This window comes from Gopherus evgoodei, chromosome 16 (genome assembly GCF_007399415.2).
Source record: "Gopherus evgoodei ecotype Sinaloan lineage chromosome 16, rGopEvg1_v1.p, whole genome shotgun sequence".
Classification (NCBI taxonomy): Eukaryota; Metazoa; Chordata; order Testudines; family Testudinidae; genus Gopherus; species Gopherus evgoodei.
This window is the reverse complement of record NC_044337.1, coordinates 7291700-7310215: the sequence shown is the minus strand read 5'-3', so window position 1 is coordinate 7310215 and position 18516 is coordinate 7291700. Positions and strand designations below refer to the sequence as shown.

At 47.5% G+C, this 18516-nt stretch overlaps 1 protein-coding gene across 7 annotated transcripts in view; it reads right to left on the bottom strand.

Moving 5' to 3' along the window:
- Positions 1-18516, bottom strand: part of EHMT1 (euchromatic histone lysine methyltransferase 1) — a 174533-nt gene that overhangs the window by 32396 nt on the left and 123621 nt on the right. For 6 of the 7 annotated variants that reach the window (XM_030535179.1, XM_030535181.1, XM_030535180.1 and 3 more), the window contains 10 exons: positions 16381-16512; positions 14302-14447; positions 12192-12335; positions 10453-10679; positions 9413-9577; positions 8442-8524; positions 7228-7334; positions 5329-5451; positions 2110-2211; positions 1080-1184 (listed from right to left, as the gene is read on the bottom strand). In XM_030535179.1, coding sequence (XP_030391039.1) covers positions 1080-1184; positions 2110-2211; positions 5329-5451; positions 7228-7334; positions 8442-8524; positions 9413-9577; positions 10453-10679; positions 12192-12335; positions 14302-14447; positions 16381-16512 — 1334 coding nt within the window. Of the gene's footprint in view, positions 1-1079; positions 1185-2109; positions 2212-4025; positions 4182-5328; positions 5452-7227; positions 7335-8441; positions 8525-9412; positions 9578-10452; positions 10680-12191; positions 12336-14301; positions 14448-16380; positions 16513-18516 lie in introns of all 7 variants that reach the window. The other variant, XM_030535184.1, reaches the window with a different exon arrangement.

The following is an 18516-nucleotide window of genomic DNA, read 5'->3' as shown; positions in this document are numbered from 1 at the left end:
GTAGCTGGCGGCTTTTGTGATGGATCAGCCACGAAACCGTTTTGTTCAGAACCAGTTTTACAGCGATGAAGTCAATTGCAAGAGTCTGGAATGCCCTCTCCTACCTCTGACTCTTATGCTTTGTCAGAGCAGGACTTGCCTGGAAAGTACTCAGCTACCCAAGAAATGGAGGCTCCTAAAGAGGAGGGGCTTTCGGGCTGGGGAAGACAGCTACTAGTGAGCAGTCTGAGTCATTCTGAGCGCAGTGAGATACATGCACCTCTATCTAACCCTGACAGCATCGGGAAGAGAGAGGCACTGGGGGAGACCAATAGGAACAGCTTCTTACATCCACTGGACTCACAGGAGTTTTTCAGAGGCGGAATGGGAAAATGGGAAAGACGCTGCACTCAATCAATAAAAGGAGCAGTGGCGGGTCTGACCCATCTCCTAGATGGAGGACTGGACACTGCTTTCTCCCTCCTCTCCAATCATCCCCGCCCACGCTCCCTAATTCCTGCCCCGTGTTTTATCTTTCCGATCACAGAACGTGGTATCAGGTGCCTGGCCCTCGCTCGGGAAAGCAGTCCCATCTGCAACTTCTCACATGAGGAAGGGTTTGCAGAATTGGGCTCCGAAGGCCTGCTCCTCAGAGAAGCTTAGCCCCTGGAGCTCCCATTCACTTCATTTGGGGCAGAAGCTACTCAGCACTTCTGCAAGTCAAGTCCCCAGAGCGCAAGCTCTCTGGGGCACGGAACGTGTGGTACTGTGTGGGCCCCACGCTGCAGACACAACTGGGCACAGGACTTACTACTACACAGAACAGGAGAGACACTATGGACATGACTTTTAAATACCGTAGAGGGAAGTACTTGGAGTTGAAGGTTAGCAGACTGTCTGCAAGGACCTACCTAAAGTGCAAGCAATGCGGCTGCTCGTGCTGCAAACGCTCATCCGCTACCTCCCTCCGTGTCACACTGACTATCAAACCCACTGCTTCCTACCGTCCTTTCCGAGGGGCTTGGCATTACTGGTTTGGGGAACTTTTCAATAAAGATTGACATTTATGTACTAAAACCCCCAACTCCGGTAAGTCTTACATTGTCTCGAATATTAATGTCCGATCCCCTGGACAGCAATAGCTTCACCAGCTCAACGTGCTTGTATTCGGTGGCCCAGATCATGGGCGTCCAGCCTCCGTCGTCCTGGGAGGGGAGAGGAGTGCATGAGACACACACAACATGGACAAAGCAGAGCCTGCCTTGATTTCCACTGGCTCCATGGGCTGCAGCCGCAACAGGCAGCTACTGACCCCCTTTGTCTCAGGCCACCATGTTGTGGAGAAAACCCTGTTGTCGTTCACACACAGCATAGTGTGGTTCAGCCCCATCCGCCCCACTCCTGCATCCTGGCGTCGCATCACAGACTGAAAATTGGTCTCTGGGGGTGCGAGAGAAAGGGCCCATCTGTGCAGGTAAGATTGTAGCATCAGAGCCCAACCCTACATCTGAAGTGGGCTGACTGCCAAGGCACCAGGGGAGCTGCCAGCCCGATGAGCAGCCCAGAACAGGCCTGGAAGGCTATGGGAAGGCCGTGTTGCTTCACTCCTTATGGCTGGATGTCCTATTGAAAATGGCTTAGCTTCCGGCTGCCTCCCACCCTTTCCAGGACAGTGCAAATGGGCCCCGGATCAGCTTCCTCTCTGGCCCCATTGCTGGGAGGAGGGGTTGTGAGAGGAGCCTGCAGGGGCAGACTGAGGCTCTGTTAATGGACCCTGGGGGTAAAGGCCCCAGGCTCAGCAGAGGCCTAGAGGAAGCAGGGAATTTAAAGCAGAGTCAGAGGCAGCACAGAGCACAGCTGACTGCTGGTTAGTGGGCCGGGCTGCCCGACGTGTGTGGAAGGGAGGCAGAGAAGGAGGGCCTTTCTGTGATGGCCTTGAAGGCTGGGAAGGTAGGTTCAGATTATTGATGAATCACGACCCCATTAGCTAAGCACGTTTGCTTCTCCAGACCAGCCCAGCAGTGTCTGAGTAACTATATGGAGCACTGCTGAGACTGCAGGGACAGACTACAGTTCCTGAGCCGTGGAAAGTGCCTGGTCTTCCTTAGGCACCGCGCAGAAGGACCTCACCTGGCAGTTGACGTCCATCTGCCCGTTGGAGAGGAGGTACTGAACTACGTCGTAATGCCCTTTCTTGGCAGCCAAGTGCAAACATGTGGAGCCCTCAGCATCCTGAGCAACAAAATCACAGAACTCAAGGAAAATCATCTCCCACCCTCCCTGGCGTCAGATATTGTTGGTGTCGCACTGTGGTATGTCAGAAAGAGACAGGCTAGTGCTCAGAGCACAGGTCTGGGAGCTGGGAGAGCCCCCTGGCCCCTCCTGCTGAGGACGTCAGGAGAGAGGAAGAGCAGCCGCAGCCAGCCCCCAGTAGGGTGTTAAGCGGAGCCCTGACAAGCCACCACCAGGAAGCACAGGTCGGGGCTGGGAGGAGGAGAAGGGCCTTGGATGAAAAGGCTCCCCTGAGAGGTTTGCAGAGATTGCAGAGCTGGCTGTCAGCTGCTCCCCATCTCCGTCTGCTGACTGTGGCTTTCTGCCCCCTCCCTTTCCCATAGAGCTGTCGTCTATTGCTCCCCCGCTGGAGCCAGAGGGGCAGGAAGTGCGGGGGAGAATTCTCTCCTTCACACAGGCAGAGCTTTCTGCACAGGCTGTGACTGTGCCCATAAGGCCCCTTACATCAGCAGGGCCCTCCAGGAGAGACAATCTCAACCAGAAACTTCAGGCTTTGCCAACACCTGGGTTTTTTTAATCCCCAGTTGCTAGTCCGACGCAGCTGCTCAGTACAAACCACTCCTCCCACCAGTGCAGTATGTCCACACAGGGGGCTGCCCCGGTACCTCTACACTGGAACCACACAGAGGTCCCCAGAGAGACAAGGCCTAAAAGAAGGTCTGGAAATGCTGAGGAGAAACTCAGATCAAGTTTTGAAAGCAAAACTCCCTTTGGGGTTTTCGAGTACGGGGCCTTCTACAGGATGGAAAGGTGGGAGGGCTGGGATGTGAGTGATGGTGGGAGGGGAGAGACCCACAGCGTAAAATCAGAAACCAGCCGTGCTCTGGAGAACCCAAACTTTTACCTCACACAAACTCAATCCAGAGCAAGCCCCAAGGGACTGAAAATAAATGAAAAACCAAAAGCAACCACCCCTCCCCCAATTTGAACCACATCATTCCTTCACATTAAACCCACAAAAAGCAACACACTTCAACATAGGAGCACCTCTTTGGCTCACAAAAGTGAGGACCCCCTCCCAAATAGGTGTCCAATACAGAGAGCACAGGTGCCTCACGGACAATGCTGGGGGGTGGGGGGGAAGCAATTTAATTGGATGGGGATGTTGTGAAGGCCAAGACTATAAGAGGGTTCAAAAACGAACTAGATACATTCATGGAGGATAGGTCCATCAATGGCTATTAGCCAGGATGGGTAGGGATGGTGTCCCTTGCCTCTGTTTGCCAGAAGCTGGGAATGGGTGACAGGGAGTGGATCACTTGATGATTCCCTGTTCTGTTCATTCCCTCTGGGGACCTGGCATTGGCCACTGTCAGCAGACAGGACACTGGAATAGATGGACCCTTGGTTTGACCCAGTCTGGCCGTTCTTACGGGGGAGGTGAGGTTTTAGACAGTTTACACTGTGAAGCTCCTCAGGGCAAAGAGGACATTTTTACTCTCTCTAAAGTGTCCCACAAGCCCCTATACACAAGTGCCCATGAGCACAGTGTTAATAATCAATGGTGTATCTTACTCCTCACAGGTTCCGCATATACAAAGAACAGTGGCTGCACAAAGTTCACTGCAACCTTGACATAAGTGAAAAGCATGCTGGGAATCTGGTTCATAATTAGCACAAGCACAACAGGCTTGTAGCTACGTATGACCCTGGCTAACAGCAGCACCTTTCTGTTAAGATTCACAAGAGGTAACTGTAGTCTCTCAATACACCTGTGTGAGAGCAGGCACGGTTAATATTAAACTCCCACTGACTTCAATGGGACCAGGATGTCCCTCTGACAGGAACAGCAGCAGTTCGCAGGGGGACCCAGGAATGCCCTTGGTCATTAGTTGCCCCTTTCTTGCTTGACAATCCCTCTCTCTCAGCGAGGGGAGGGCAGAGAAGCAGCAGCTAGCAATTCTGTCTCTCTGCAAAAGAACCCCAGTTGATGTAGCAAGGCTGCTATTTTCAAACATGACTAATATCGTACAGGAAACTAATTGACGCAATAAACTTCAGGAATTATTGAATTTCAGTAACGATCCCAAGGTTGTAACAGTTCTAATTTACTTTCGCTGGTTAGGATAAGGGTTTTTTTCCCCCTCTTTACCTTTATTAAAAAATCTCTTTGCACTGTGCCATCATTAAATCACACAACAGGCATCTGGCAATTGCTTGGGGATGCCCCTGGCACCAGCTAGTTTGAACCTGCATGTGCCCCCACACGTTGGAGAAGGTCTCCAGGGGAACTGTCAAAGGCCCGATGACAGACTGCATTTGGCCTCTTGTAGCCTGCAAGCAGGATAATCCCACAGACATAGGCCAGCTCCTGAGTGGGCAAAGTATCATCACCATACTGCTCCATTCCTTAGCAATATCACAGGCAGCGAGCTGAAGTGAGCAGGTGGTAACTCCATGAAGTTTGTGGCGAGGAGGGCTCCTGCCCTCCAAATGGCATCTGATTTAAGACACTAATAATCCATCCATGTATTTAACAAGCATGTTACTGGCAGCTAGCCAGACATACTTTTATTGTATCTGTTTAATTTAAAGGGCTGTATTTTAAAGACAGCTTCTGATTTTGCCACTGCAGTTTTGTGCTTGCAAACTGCTACACAATTAGGTACTTGGACAGCTAAATGCTCTCTCTTTCACCTTCAATTGATTTGTAGGCACCTAATTAGAGGCCTGTTTAAAAAATTGCCCCAAAAAGCCTAGTGCTGAGTTAATGGAGCACAAAACCAGAGGTTAAAAATCAAAACTCTTTTGTGCCCATGGAATTCAGAACCAACTATTATTGCTATTCATCATTTTATTACAGTAGAATCTGGAAGCCCCAAACATGGAGCAGATCCCCATCGTACACTTAGGTAGTAAGAGACAGTCCTTGCCCCAAAGAGCTTGCAATCTAGGTGTTAAATAATTTTTAAAAATTACCACCAGCCAGCCTGACCCAAATGATAAGAGGCCCCCTTCCCCTCTAGTTAGGAACTTGCATCCAGACTCAAACCCTTCAAGAAAGGGAAGGAAAGCCTGACAGGCCACGCAAGGAGAAAACAAGGAATCAGCGGCTACCTTGGGATCTACCAATGCTCCAGCCTTGATAAGGTACTTCACAGCATCCAGATGGTTATTCTCTGCTGCCTCCATCAGCGGGGTCCTTTGGTCCTCCGAGCAGGTGTCTATGTTAGCACCAGCCTGTTAAATGGCCAAGGCAAACACAAGAGCCATTATAATAGCTACTGTTTATCAATGGAAGGATATGGGAATACAGATTTGCCAGCAGGTTGTCTATTGAGAGAACGATTCACCCACATAAAGAAGAATGATGGGGAAGAGGGGGAGTCAAAGCTGATCCCTGTCCAAGAATCATATTATTTGCTCTCTTCCATATTCAGTAACTGGGAGCACAAAGGAACACACATCTGGACTTAGATGGTCACTGTTATTAACTCATTCTGTGCCACTGTAGAATTCACAGCTGTCTCTGATCATCTGTACGATATCTCAAAAATCTCTATGTCCTCTAAAGCCAAAGAGAAGTTCTCTGTTTCCAAGGGCCCATCAACTCCATGGGGACGAGGAAACAAACAGTTGTCCCTTCCCTATCCATCACAAGCTGTTCTGGAACGACCTATTCACCAATAGTGAGGAGAGGGTTTTTCAAAGCGCTCAGCACTAGGATGACTGACCCCTCTTGCAAGGGTCAACAGTTAACTAGGATGTTTACTGACATCAACAGTAAAATTTCCATTGACTTCCATCAGAGCAGAGTTAGGCCAATGCGGAGCTGCTTGGGAAAATACTACCATAATTTGTTGTCAGAATGCTACTGTGCAAAGCATGTGGCCTGTTTATTCCCTATGCTTTGCGCAATAAACACACAAGCTGCTTCAAAACAAGCAAAACACAAACAGACAAACAAAACACATACCCAAACTCAACAATTCTGAGGCAGGCACAACCCTTGGATTTTGTTGTTGTTAGGAGAAAGCCTATTTACAGCAGTAACAGGCCGACTCAGATTTATCTATGCACATAAAAGGGGGCCCACTGCTTCTAGCAATCCTTCAGTAGACCACTTTGTTTTCATTGCTTTGAAAAATCTAAAACACCCAGTCCTCACTGTGTGTTTCAGGTTAGGGAGCTGGGGATGTTACTGCCTCAGTATTGTGTTGTCGCAACAGCCTTGCAGTGGGAAATGCATGAGATGATGGACTTGTCCTCATGCTCCATCTCCTAACATGGTCATCCTTTTAATAGAGTTATTCTTCTAACCGATTTTATTTCTGTGATTCATTGCAAGGCCTTACCCATGCAAGTAGTTCCACTGACTTCAAACAGGACAACTCACCTGGATAAAAGGAGCAGGATTAAGGTGCACATTTTAAAAAGTGACCACTAATTCTGAGTGCCTCTGTTTTTGGGTGCTCAATCTGAGACACCTTCAGGAGCTTCATTTTCAGAGCACAGGAGGCTCAGCACTTTCTGAAAATCAAGCCCCTTAGAAGTCTCTCAAATTGGGCACTCAAAATCACCGGCCACTTTGAAAACATGGGCCTATTCATTTTGCTTTACATTTTGTTGTACAAGTTTAAAAAGCCCATTATTTAAAAAACATTCATTTTAGAGGGTTCCAATGCAAAGCATTTTTGGTACTCCAGTTCTTGGTGTTAACCACGTGTCTACCTTTATACAAACTTATTAGTGTCCAAGTCCCATCAACTCACACTCCACAGACCAAAAGAAGAATGCACTATTATTTATAGTGCCTTTGATTTGCAATGGAAGCACTGAGCCTACATTCAGATAGGGGGGTGGGGCGGACAGACAGCAAATCCTGAGATTTAAGGGGTTATAATGGAAGGTAAAGGCTCAGTAGGTTAATTCCCAAATGTTTTTCAGCCCTGGGGGGTAGGAAGACATGGCATGGAGAGAAGCCTCTTGATTTGAAGAATATAAATGGAGATGAACCTGAATCAGCATGTGGCAGATGTCCACGTGCCCAGATTCCGCAGCAGCGTGGAGAGGGGTTCTCTTATTCTGGTGCTCCATTTTGAAGTTAGGATCAATCCCGTCCACTGAAAAACAAACAGACTCTTCCAGCTGGGATACAGAGATCAGCAGAACCACCACCAGCAAACTGCCACCAATCTCGCTTGGGATCTTAAATTAAATTGTTACATCATTGCTATCACCAAGTGCTAAAACAATGAAACCCAAGAGTGACTATTTTTGTAGACCAGGCAGTTCTCAGATATGATGTGAACTACCGTTTAACACAGAGATGGTCTCATGGATGCCTGTTTTCCCATTTGCTATCCTGCATGCCACCTCCCCTCTCATTCACAATTCTCTAACATCCTGATGGCTGCAACAGCAGTTGATGACATGGCGAAGTAATTGGGAAATTATTTAATCTATCTGGCTCAACTGTGCAGAAACTGACAGATGATGATGATGGCCAAGCAATAATGGCTGGGCATGACAATATGATATGTAGGATGAAGTCATGGTTAAACAAAACACCAGTGAATCGAATTTCACTACTACCAAGGACTCAGACAATGCAGTTGATATTTGCCAAAAGGACAAAGGTGTTTGTTAAAAGAAAAGACTGAAAATATTTGCAAAAATGTATTGCAAAACACTGGAGAGGAGCGAACACGATCAATAGAAAAAATTACTCAGTGTCCTGCAACCAAAACAAAAAGAGCAAATATTCCCATGTGATCAGGGATAAAAGCAACATCAGAATCTCAAAATTATCCTCCAGTTTCAGTTTATTAAGCACCTTAATAATAAAGCTTTGCACATTAAGGATCTTTCATTCTCTGCAAACTCACAGAGTCCTAATTTAAAACACCCTCCATACCGCATGTAAACATCCCCCCACTCGTTATGAGGCGAGGCAAATTTTGCCAGTTTGGAAAATTACATAGAAGATGTTTGAGGGCAGTTAAGGATGGGCATCTGTATAAAACTGTGTCCAAATTCAGATGGGTCCACATATGAGACAGAGGAGGAAAAACTGCCAATGGTAAGTTATTGGCAAAACTGATTTTAGCTTCCAACACCCTCCCACCTGGGCCAATGGGGAATGCAAAGTAGGGAACTGGACTGTGGCAATTGACTTGCAGGAGCAGGAGTACTGCCAAACTAGCACCTTCTGGGAAGGATCCACTTACCCAACATAAGCAGGACCTTCTGAAGTTCCCCTTGCCTGGCAGAGAAGTATAGCTGCTTTGGGTGGAACCGTAACTTCTTGGGTCTGTAGCAGGGAGGAAATAGGCTTATTATTTACTCTTAAAGAAAAATCTCAAGAGCTCTGTCCTCTCCTGACTGCCATCGGCTTATACCAGAAATCTGTTCCTAAGGAATATCAGGAAGTACCACATGCATCTGCTCTCCCTGCAGTGCACCTTTCTACCACCCTCTGCCAACCCGCTTCAGACATACCATGGACAGCCCTATTCTCGAGCCCACTAGACAGAGCCTTTGGGTTCTCCCAGTGGATGTCCCTCACTGAAAGCGAGAGAATGCAGCTACTGCAAGCACTTGGCTTTTTACCACACCCACTCAAGCAGCGTGTGACCAGCGTCACATGGCTGCACACACAGAGCGAGGCGTTAAGAGGCAGGAAGCAGCATTTTCTCCCCCCGAATCCTTTAGCAATACCTTTCGTGTGACGTTCCACAGGATTCAGCTGCTCAACAGACCTCTACAATGGCTGCTAAACAGCAGCCATTAATTACTTTGCTCTTGGAGGACTCTGGGCATCTCGGAATATCTAGTAGGATGTTTCTATTTAGGCAACTGTCTGAAAGGAGAAGGCTCAAAGGAGCCAGACTGAGGGAGCTCCTGACTTTGGGGTTCACTCTTGTCGGTGTGCTAAGAGTGTGAATGAGGATCCCTGGTAGGTCAACCTTGGTAGCCCGGTCTGTGGGAAGGCAGACTAATCCCCACTAGCAAATCCATCAGCATGATGGATGCAGCAGACGCTGGGCTCAGAATCCACAATCCTCAGAGGAGAATGACCGATCAGAATAGAAACACACTGTGCTCAAGTGGGCCTCAAAGCCCAAAGAAACTAAATCCTGGTTTGTTCCAGCCCAATGAACCAGGGTGGCATTGGAGAGATTTGGGGGCCAGTTCTTACTTTTCTGAATCCAGCGCAATCAAAGCACTTTCCAAGGTTTCTTTAACTGGTCCCTGAGGCAGGCCAGTGACAGGCTTCACAAAAACAGAAGATCCAGCCAAATCAAATCCCTCAGTAGCCAAACTCTCTGGTTTGTCTTCCTCAGACAACTGTGTTCCAATGCCACTGAAGCGAGAGAGAGAGAGAGAACCAAACGTAAGCATTAAACCCAGACAAGAACACATACGTCTATGCCAAATAAGGAAAGAAAACAGGTTTTAAATTCAAATGCCTTAAAGAATTTTGAAAAGTGGTCTCTTGGCTAGAATTCTCCTCGGACCAGAAGCAGCGTTACCCTCTCATTAGAGTAGCTGTGCTCTAAGTAACATATCTGGGGATACAGCTACTACCACAGCAGGGGGCAGAGAGTTCTGTCCCAGCAGTCTGCTGAGAAAATACAAGGTGGCAAATGACAAAGATCATTAACACACATTCAGATAAATCTCAAGATTTAGGATGTCTCTTAAGTGCTGCTCAATAATGAAGACTTCCAGAACAGGTGGTGATTTGCTTCTCACTCTGATTTTCTCTATGCACACATGCTGGTCGGTTAGAGCCACATGTGTTATGGTCCGGTGCTATGTAAGCTTTCTCCCTGAGATGATATCTGCTATCCCCAATCCTGACCTGCAGACACCCACTACTAATCCTGTCCTAGGCTCCCCATGCAGCTCTGCCAATCCGCCCCAGTCTCTGCAGCTCTCCCTGCTAATTCTGGGCCTCTCTCAAGCAGAATGCAATATGTGCTGAATGACATAGTGGTTTTATGAGGTGGACAAATGTCTCTGGGGACTGGACTGACACCAAGAACTCATTTAACTTGTGACATGGGAGGACAGGTCTTCAGAGGTGGAAGTCTAGTGCATCATCCTGGTGCAGCCTTCAGCTTCCAGCTGCTGGATTTGGCATATAAGACAAGAACCAGGAATCTGTTTGATCCACGCAGCAGACAAATCAAGGCACAATGGAGGGCCCGATGCTTCCACTGAGCAGCGACTCACCTCCCTGTGGTGGTGTCTGCCCTCCCCTCCAGAGACACCGGCTTCTCCTGCTCGTAGGTCAGCAACACCGTGGAGGTCGTGTCTGCTTTTGCTATCGTCACCTCCTTCGCCTTACAGGCCTCTTCCCCGCAGTGTGGGCAGTAGCTCGTGTCATTAACCTGGGAGGCACAGTTCTTGTGGAAACGGTGGGAAATGCTGCTTTCAGGCTGACACTCCATGAAAGTGCCCTGGGGGGAGAGAACGCACAGAAGTAGTTCACATGTTCAGTCATAAATAATAATGTTCTTTGCCCTTCTCTTACTATCACATTTAGTATCACTTTAGTTTCACCAGCGCACGCCTGGAAGGAAGGCCAGAATTATCACCATTCTACAGATGAACAAAACAGCAGCAATGAGAAACAGCCGATTGGCTATGGTTACAAATCAAGCCACTAACCGATCTGGTAACAGAACCCAGGAGTCTTGGTTCCCTGTTCTCTGCTCTAACATCCCCAACATCAAAACTCTTGCTGGTGTTTCTAGAAACACAAGCTCTAATACGTGGCATGTTGTAATGGCTTATACATTGGAGTCACACTTTCCCTTTCCCAGTGGATGCTCTCTCTGTGCACACGATGCTCCTAAAAGCAAAAAGGGGCACATGTCAAGATGACAGGTCAGGTCTGCACACTAAGAAAATCGGACGATTGACCTCTATTGCAGGCCTTCACTTACAGGAGTGCTGTAAAGCTACACTGACAATAGAGTTAGTGCCTGGCCTTACCTACACAGAGCTACACTCCTAAACCAATTTCAGAGAATCCGCGCAAGGGGTTACACCGATGTAGCGATTTCAGTTTCTAAACCAACTCAGAAAAATCAGGATGACTTTTGGGTTTCTCAAAGCTCTATAAGTGTGCGCTGTAGAACGCTACTTAACTGGCTGCTAGTGACTTTCTTCTCCTCTCTCCAAAATCCTCCAACACTTCCTGATGACTTGAAGTTATCCCAGAATCCATCATTCTGTGGCACTAGTGTTACCTGAAGCCCATTTTTGTGATGGTACAGACTGATGCACTCTGGGATAGCTGGGAGCCACAGCCAATGGGAGCTGCGGGGACGTCATCTGTGGATGGTGCAGCGTGGAGAGCCGCCTGGCCGTGCCTGTGAGTACTATGTAGGAGCCAGAGGAGGGACATGCTGGCTGCTTCCTGGGAGCTGCACAGAGTGGGGTAAGCCCCCGACCCCGCTCCCAGGGGGAGCTGAGGGCCAGATTAAAAGGTCTGACGGGCCAGATGTGGCCTGTGGGCCACAGTTTGCCCACTCCTGTTCTAAGAGATCTGCTCTAGGAATTATTTTGGGGAATTTCTCTGGCCTGTGTTACACAGGTGGTCAGACTAGGTGGTCACAATGGTCCCTTCTGGCTTTGAAATCTACAAAGGTAAACTGGGAAAGGTCATTATGGGAAAGATCAGCGTGGGAGGGAAGACACCCACAGCCCTGAAATTCTTAAGGCAAGGCCTCCAACATGGTGTAGCTATCAGGCTGGATCAGTCAATAATTTTCTTTGACATTCCTCTGGAAGCTAAAGGTACCCCAGGGTACGTTACTTAGCTGCTGCTGTACCTATTCCACAGCACTTGAAGCAGCATTTCCCAGCAGTGAAAGGTAGAAAAGATGTGTGTGATCACTGAAGGACAGCATGGCACGCACCTACAGCACCTCTGAGTCCCCCCCAGGCTTAAATGAGAGACTTACTGCAGTGCAGAAGTATCCACAGCCAGGGCAGCACTGGTGTTTCACCATTCTCCCTCTGTGGTCCTCGCACAGCACCAAGAGCTGGACCTTGTTTGAAGGGCGCATCAGCTCATATTTCACCACGCTGTTTGTGCATCGGCCCAGCTGGAACGGGAATAATGAGAGGAAATACAATTACTGGAGACCAAAACACAGACAATCCTCTCGGCTTGTGCACACTGCCATGATGAAACCTGGCCTTTTCACAGCCATTCAGATGCATGCCAGACAGCATTAGCCGTCCAATAGTGAGCAGAGAAAGGTGCTCTCACAGAAAGAAATGCATCATTTACTAACTAACATGCATATGGACCAGAGAGTCATTCAGTCCTCATAAGGAAATTCATAACTGGAAATACGCAAGAGCCAAGCAGCAGCAGAATGGGCAGCCCCCGGGTTTGAGTCACCAAACACTCACTCTCATTTTGCCAGAAACGGAGGGTGCCAGTGACTGAGGGAATAAGACCTAAAGGGCCAAAGCATGTTACTGTTCGAAAGTGAACAGAGGGAGAACAGAGACAGAGGCAGAGGGAGAATCAATGTGCAATTAAATTATGGCTTGCGCTTGTTGAGGTCCCGTGCTGGAACATGCTCAGGCATGTTAAGGGCCAGATTTTCACAAGAACTCAAGACACTGTGAGAGCACTGTGTGCTGAAACCATTAAAAAAATATAAAAAAAAATCTGGCCTTCTAGGGATAGAGTTACCATCAATGTCTGATTCAAAGGATCCTTATGCTCTCTCCCACTACCGTAGGTTATTAACCTATATCAACACCTGTGCTGCTTGCTTTACTGGATCAGAGAAACCAGTGCTTCCCCCTGCTGCATTCGCACTTATACATCTCGGCGTTTTCAGTGCCTGGATGCCAAGCACTAGGCAACATGGGGTTATGTTTGGGTTTCCAAAACTTTCACTCCTTAAATGCACCCTCTCACTCAGAGTGAGCTGAAAATTAGCGAACAAATTCTCTTGTTTTACCTAAAAACTAAGCAAATTTGATCAGCCATACAGCAGGTCAGCCTGTCTGTATTAAGCAGTCCTGAGGTTACCTTGGTCGCACTTTCTATTAAGGTTTCATATCCAGGTAGTTTTGAAAGAGTACATAAATGATTAATAGCTCTTTTATCCAACTGACAATCAACTGTTACAGAGGCCAACAGGTGGTTTATAACCTTTGATAACCCCTTCCAATATTGTTCTTACAACATCCCGCTACGTACTAGTCATGTAACCTATTAGCCACTTATTAATGCTTTATAACATAGAACTTTAATATAAAGGGTGGCCATTATTCCCTCAGCCTGCTCATCACCAATCTGTCCGGGAAAGGTAGCTCTCAGAGAACCTTATAGCTTCTTGCCAGATCCTCTCTTCCTTGTCTAGAGACCCCTGAGAGTGAGACTCCAGGTCTTCTCCTTCCCAAGGCTCTAGGGGTGCTTTCCCTTCAATGATGAGCTCTTGTCTCGTATTGGGGATTCCTTTGCCATGGGGTACTCGTGTGCGTAGGTGACTGGAATACAGGTGGCCTGCGAAAGGGTGATTATCCCCCCCCACCCCCAATTCTTTCCAGAACCCTGGCTCTCTCCCTTCCCTATGCCCCTCTCATCAGAACTGCACATGCTATTGGGGGAAGAGTCCACTGGTGCTTCCGTGCGGCTGCAACACGTGCTCCTGAAGCTGAGCTCCATCCCAGTCACAGGGCAGAAGCAGGAGGGAAGGCAGGCGGCTTTCAGTCACCTGACAGCCACTTTACCTGCTACAATTCATAAGCAGCGAAGAGAGTTCTTGGTCCTATTTGCTCCCAAACTACCCTCTGCATGGACTAGTCTGGGGACCTGCCCCAGGCTGGGAAACTAGCCTGTAAACTGAGCACGCTTATGTTCTTAGCACAGACCTCTTCAGACTCCTGCCGTCAAAGTCAAGACCGTGGCAAACCAACTGAGCACATCCAATTTCTCTCCCCAAAGAGAGCAGACAGAGTCCTCAGCGTGTGAAGCAGATAGGCCTAACCCTTACATGGGAGGAAGCTGAGAGAAGCTGGAAGAGAAGCTGAAGGAGGGTCTCCTACCTCATTGTCCACGCTCTCCGTTGCCATGCACTGGTTGTTGGCTAGCGTGGTAATCTCTCTGCTTTTGGGGGTTTCCATTCGACAGCTACAGAGAGGCACTTCCTGAAGACCATCCATTTCTATTGCTTCAGGGCCATTAGAGAGACCTATGGTGCGAAAGTCAAGTCAGTCAGCTCTGTAATTACCTCCTGAGAACACCCATAGGGAAGAAAAGGGGACATTTGGCCAATGTTAGCTTTATCCTTCTAGAGCCCCCTCCATACAAGGTTCCCAAAGTGCTTTACAAGCATTAGTTACATCTTGTTACACAGGTATGCAGTTGTTCTTATCCCTATCCTACAGATGGGGAAAACCAAGGTACTTAGTGTGGTGTTTTCAGAAGTGTCCAGCGTTGGTCTAACTCCGCTCCCCCTGGGAATTTTACCACTGATTTCAATGGAAATGGACACTTATGACAACTGAAAACCCCACCCCAGAAAGAGTGACTCGCCCAAAGTCACACAGTGCACCTGTGGCAGAGAATAGAGAACCCAGGAGTCCTGACTCCCAATACTCTAAATATCAGATAACTTGAAAGGGACCAACTGCAGTTCAAAGTCTGAAGCTACATTATAGCAGCATGGCAGAATGTCAGGAAAGTATTTCATCACTGGCTTCTGTTTGCAAAGGCTTATGACATGGCTGAAAAATATTCCCTGGCACATTTAGTCTGAGCCAGAGACGGAATATTTGGATCCTATCTGAACACTGTTCCTTACACATTTTTGAGTTACAGAAACACACTTTTTTTTTTTTTAAACTTCCTATACATTTCCCCTTGGCTAATTCAAAACTGTCTTGTTCTTCAGAGCCAAGCCTGGGAAGCTATAAGGTCTTCAAGTGAAGTAATCGTGCTACTTTTTTATTTAAAAAATAAAAAAGCTTCAAAAGGGGAGTTATTTTCCTCTGGGCAAAGGTTGAAACACCAATACTAATCATTCAGGTCACAGTAGAGAATCCCCTCTGGTGCCACGGTGAAATAAACATTCTTTTTTTTCCTCTGAGGACACCATTTTAAGGGTTAAAAACCAATCCATTTTCATCTCATAAGGAACGTCCCCAAGCTGTAAGCATTAAGCTTCCAAGAAGCACTACAGTACATGGATAAAGTCTGTCTCTACTGCAGCCAACTAGCTGAACAAGCAGGATCACAAGGTGAGGAGCAGTTTATTTCTCCTTCCAAGCTGCCATTTCAACAGCCCTTCTGACATTCAGCGGATCCAGTCAAAACACCCACCACCAGCTCATGGTGGTTTGGGGGAGGGAGAGAAATTGACTTTCCGTTCGTGGTGGACACTCCCACCAGCTCTGTGATGTCCCATGATAGAGAGAATAAGGCAGACTTTCAAAGGCAGCTCAGTGTGGGGGAGAGTCAGTTTTATGACGAAGCACTGGACTCAAGGCAAATTCAGCACTGGGAACAGCAGCCTTCTCATTAGAAGAGGCCTCTCTGGCGCCAAGAGGCAGATAGCTCTGTACTTGGATCCCCAGGCACTGCCCTCCTGCATAGGAGAAGCATTCCATCCTCAGGGAGTTGATCTGCCCTTCTCAGAACGTACTTACGATCCAACGCACCCCACTTTGCAATAGTCACACTGCAGTGCTGGGGGCTAGTAATGTAGAATACTGCAGGGCTGCAGTATGGTGCTTTTTGGGTAAATAAGGGTTATTTAAAGGGGCGGGGCTGCAAAACTGGGTAGATAAAAATCAAGGGAGAAAAAGTCAACCAAAACTACGAAGGCTTGCATCCTCCCTGAGAAATGTTTGCAAGCTTAAAATCCACCAACAAAACCCAGTAACCTAATTTAAGGAGGGTTCCCTCCCTTGAACCCCGTTCTGAACACCACTTGGGCCAGACATTAACGGTGCTACCTACGTCCCTGAATTCAGTGAGATTAACTAGCTGCCTTTTTAATGATGCATCTCTTCAAATTCTCCCATCAGTAGCCACCAGGGGGCATCATCTTAATACAGAGGATAATACCAAGGAAACAAAGAACCAAAATGGTACATGGCCATATTTAGAAAGCTGACACTCACCTTCTGATTGTGAAGATAGAATTCCCTTTACTCGGAGATCCAAAGAATCAAGAGACACTTCCATGTATTCCATACTATTCTCCTGCCCAGCTCCCTCTCTGCCTCCCAAAGGTGGTTTATACGCTTCAGTACCTAAATTAAAATATACATATATTTATATAGCAAAAAAGAGTGTGTGTATGTATAAAGGCCACATTCATCACAAGAAAGCAGTATGCAGGCAATGCTCCTAGGAGTCTATAAATACAGATGCACACAGAATAATGAACACGTTAACATCTGGGCATTTATGTTACAATTGATCTCTTATCTCCTTCTCTATATGATCGGGTAGATTTTTCACTTTCACTTAGGTAACGATAAAAGAATAAAACGAGACAAACAAGTCATGCCTTCCGAAGACACATCTGTCTGCTGCTGTACTGAATCAGCAGCAGAAGCTTAAGTGGCAAGACAAAGGGATGGAAGCCTCACTCACCCTGACTTACCCCACAAACTCTCTAGGCCACTGCCCCAGACAGGCAGTGCAAACTAACCAATAACGTGCACATAAAAACACTGGAAGGGAATGGGACAGCTGACATCCAGATTAATAGGAGGGGGCAATGTAAGTGCCCAGTCCTACCATTAAATAAGCAATGCTGCTGCTGAATCAAGATTTTGGGAGGGGGGGAAGGGATATGTGGGAATCTTTTCAGGCATTCAAGCCCCTTTAGATTCACCCACCTTCACATTTGTTTCTTGCTTGCTCCTACCACTTAGTCTAATTGGTGCCAACGGGCTTTTGTTCCCCTGGATGACTGGGGAACAGCTGGTTTTCATGCCAATACCTGTATTTGCAGGTCAACAACGGGACCCAGGCCTGAATTTTAGTATTAGCTATTTGCCCAGAAGTGATTGGCACCTCCACTTCCTATTAATAACGTTTCCGTCATCCAGTCAGGGAAAAGAAAAGCCAAGCACAACGGATGTGATCGATTTCACACTATGAACCAACCCAGGGACTGAAACGTGTTCATTCAGCCAGTTATGACAGAAGTTGGTAAAAGTCAGTCTGTCTGCAGAAAGTTTGCAAGCAGAAAGACCGCTTCCCCCATTGGCTAAATCATTTGATGGTGAAGGAGAAGTGTGAACCTGTAATAACAGAGCTGACTGAAAGGCTTCACTGCTGTACTCCTGGAGACTCAATCTCTTTCACCCATCAGCCAAAGAACTGATCAGACCCACCCTCTCTTCAATCTCTCTACGCAGCAGCTCACAAGAGAAAGAGTAGTGTATGCTACACAGTATGTTGCATATTTTGGGTCAAATAAATTTGACACTCCGAACTTTGCCCTCATTGTGAAGGTACCAAGAGGTTAATCATCACACACTTTGCATTGCTTCCATATGATGAGGATACCCAAAACCAGGCATAGTCCCAGTCTACATGGTGGTTTCCCTGTGTCCCTTCTGAGCATACTTGGATGAGTTTGTGAGATTTGCTTGGATCTTAATTCTTACTACAGAGAAGCCACCCGATTTGCTCCTTCTCTTGCACAGGCTCTGATCATGGCATTCTTTCCTCTGGTTGGATGAGGCAGGCAAGAGAACAATCCCATGACTAACTGGGAAACATTCACCTAAGGAGCAGCAGCCAACCTGTCCCCACTGCCTTCTACCCAAACTGATGCAGCCTTTCCGCTTGTTGGCTCTTCTGCTGTCTTGGAGGAAGAACAAAGACTGGGGGTTATTCCCAAATCTGCCATGTCACCTGAAAAACCTACTGATTCCTTTCTGAAGGGAGAAGTGCCCATAAGTGCTGCACACACAATCACTGGCTGCTGGGCATCGGTGTTCTGAAGTATAGAGGATTCACGTGCCGGAAATTCATGGGGGCAGAGATTGTTTAGTTCTGCGTTTGTACAGCACCTATCACGCTGGGGTCCTGCCTATGACTGGGGCACCTAGGCGCTACAAAAAGACAAATACTGAATAATAACGTCTATCTGCAACAGTAGCTGTGTCGATGACCCTGGTTACACCATGGTTCTATATTGCTCCCTTGTGCCCTTGAACCTTTTCAAAATCTCAAACAGTTCAGGTTTTGTGGGTGGTTTGGGGGTGCTGGTGGTGTAAAACAGCACAGTAAAATGC